Source organism: Buceros rhinoceros, unplaced genomic scaffold (assembly GCF_000710305.1).
Source record: "Buceros rhinoceros silvestris isolate BGI_N320 unplaced genomic scaffold, ASM71030v1 scaffold19294, whole genome shotgun sequence".
In the NCBI taxonomy this organism is placed as follows: domain Eukaryota; kingdom Metazoa; phylum Chordata; class Aves; order Bucerotiformes; family Bucerotidae; genus Buceros; species Buceros rhinoceros.
The window spans coordinates 7,112-8,643 of record NW_010406698.1 but is presented as its reverse complement, the minus strand read 5'-3'; the positions used below and the strand labels follow the sequence as shown (position 1 = coordinate 8,643).

The window sequence follows — 1,532 nt, the reverse complement described above, 5'->3', positions numbered from 1 at the left end:
CCACAACAAGGGGGTGCCCGTGAAAGAGAAACAATTATTGACACATCTAAAATCTCTAAAATTGAGTAGGAAGTACATTGTTCTTTTAATTACTTTTGAAATGATGATCTGTTAATTTACAAACAGCATTGTGTTACTTGTTAGATTTTCAGTATGCTTGTAACAGCATGTAATACAACTTGAAAAAATCAGTATCTAAAACTGCAATAGTATGAAAATAGAGACCTGAGATGACTTGCACACATTTCTGCACTGTATTATCCACTTTGCTTGACTCATCTTTCATTGTCTTGACACATACAGACAATTCTCCAAACTTCAAATGCAATGGAAAGCTTTACTTCCATATTCACAGCAAACTGATGGATAGGCTTATATATGCACACATGTACTCTGTTTAACCACAAATTACAGGTTCATGTGTCAGGTTCATTACACAGTCCATGTGTCAGAGACAGAAGTTTCAGCTCAGCTACACTCAAGCTGATGATAAGATCAGATACTTTTAAATTTCAGTTTTGTCCTTGGGTTCAGTTATCAGAAAGTAGAAAGGCCAGCAGAAAAAAGAAAGGAGTGAAGAAAAACACATTTTGATATTTTTCAAATTATACTTGGATAAACTTTTTCATGCTGTCACTGTATTTCATTTGCACACATTTAAGTAATACCATTAAACATTATAATTTCGGTGGTGATTAAGATGTATTCCCAATATAAGAATGTTTTATAAACTGGTCTGCAGCTTCTAATAATTGTAATTAGTTGCAACTATTATTGCTGAACACAGCTAGTAAAATACGTCATGTCTTTTCTTTTGAAATTATATAATTTCAGTGTATCTTCTATATATCAATCAGGGACTAAACATGCAAGTATGTGCTCAACTTCATGCTCAATTTATGCTTTAACTCTTATTTTTTGTATGCTAAAAATCGCTTGCTAAGTATCACCAAAGGATGGACCTTGTATGTGTTTTAAAATGTTTTTCCACTTAAATATGTGATTTAAAAGTGCACAAAGAGAAAACTATTTCTCAAGTGTATTTACTCTAGTTGCTTTTTTATAATAAAAATCAGCTGCTGGAAATTACAGAACAGGCATATCTATTACTTACTAGGAAGCAAAAACATTTATTTCACATAACATCCAACATACTTATCTATTATTTTCAATGTACAATATGTACATTGATATATATAAGAAAAGGTATTTGACAAGGGAAAATGGAATTACTCACCAGGTTCTACAAATCCAGCAAGACAGGTGAACATTCCTGGGGGAAACCTCTTCTGTCTACCTAAAAGGCAGTGGTTCCCGTCTGGATGGATGACTTGCATTATCACAACAGGATCTGTAAGGGACATGAAGGGAATATTTCAACATTTGAGGAAGCTAAAAGAGTAATAAGTTCCAGCCTACTGCATGGATATACCTATGCATATAAACACAAATAAGATACCTTTAAGTGACTAAAATCGGCAATGTCTAGATGTCCAGAGCAAGCTGTTCTTTTATTTCAGTCTGGGGGTTTT

General features: G+C 33.4%; 1 protein-coding gene across 1 annotated transcript in view; it reads right to left on the bottom strand.

Moving 5' to 3' along the window:
* Window positions 1-1,229: 1,229 nt before the first annotated feature.
* The window catches only part of NUDT12 (nudix (nucleoside diphosphate linked moiety X)-type motif 12), a 6,944-nt gene continuing 6,641 nt past the window's right edge, over window positions 1,230-1,532 (bottom strand). Inside the window, exon 4 of the mRNA XM_010134225.1 lies at window positions 1,230-1,351. Within this exon, the coding sequence (XP_010132527.1) occupies window positions 1,230-1,351 (122 nt within the window). The remainder of the gene's footprint in view (window positions 1,352-1,532) is intronic.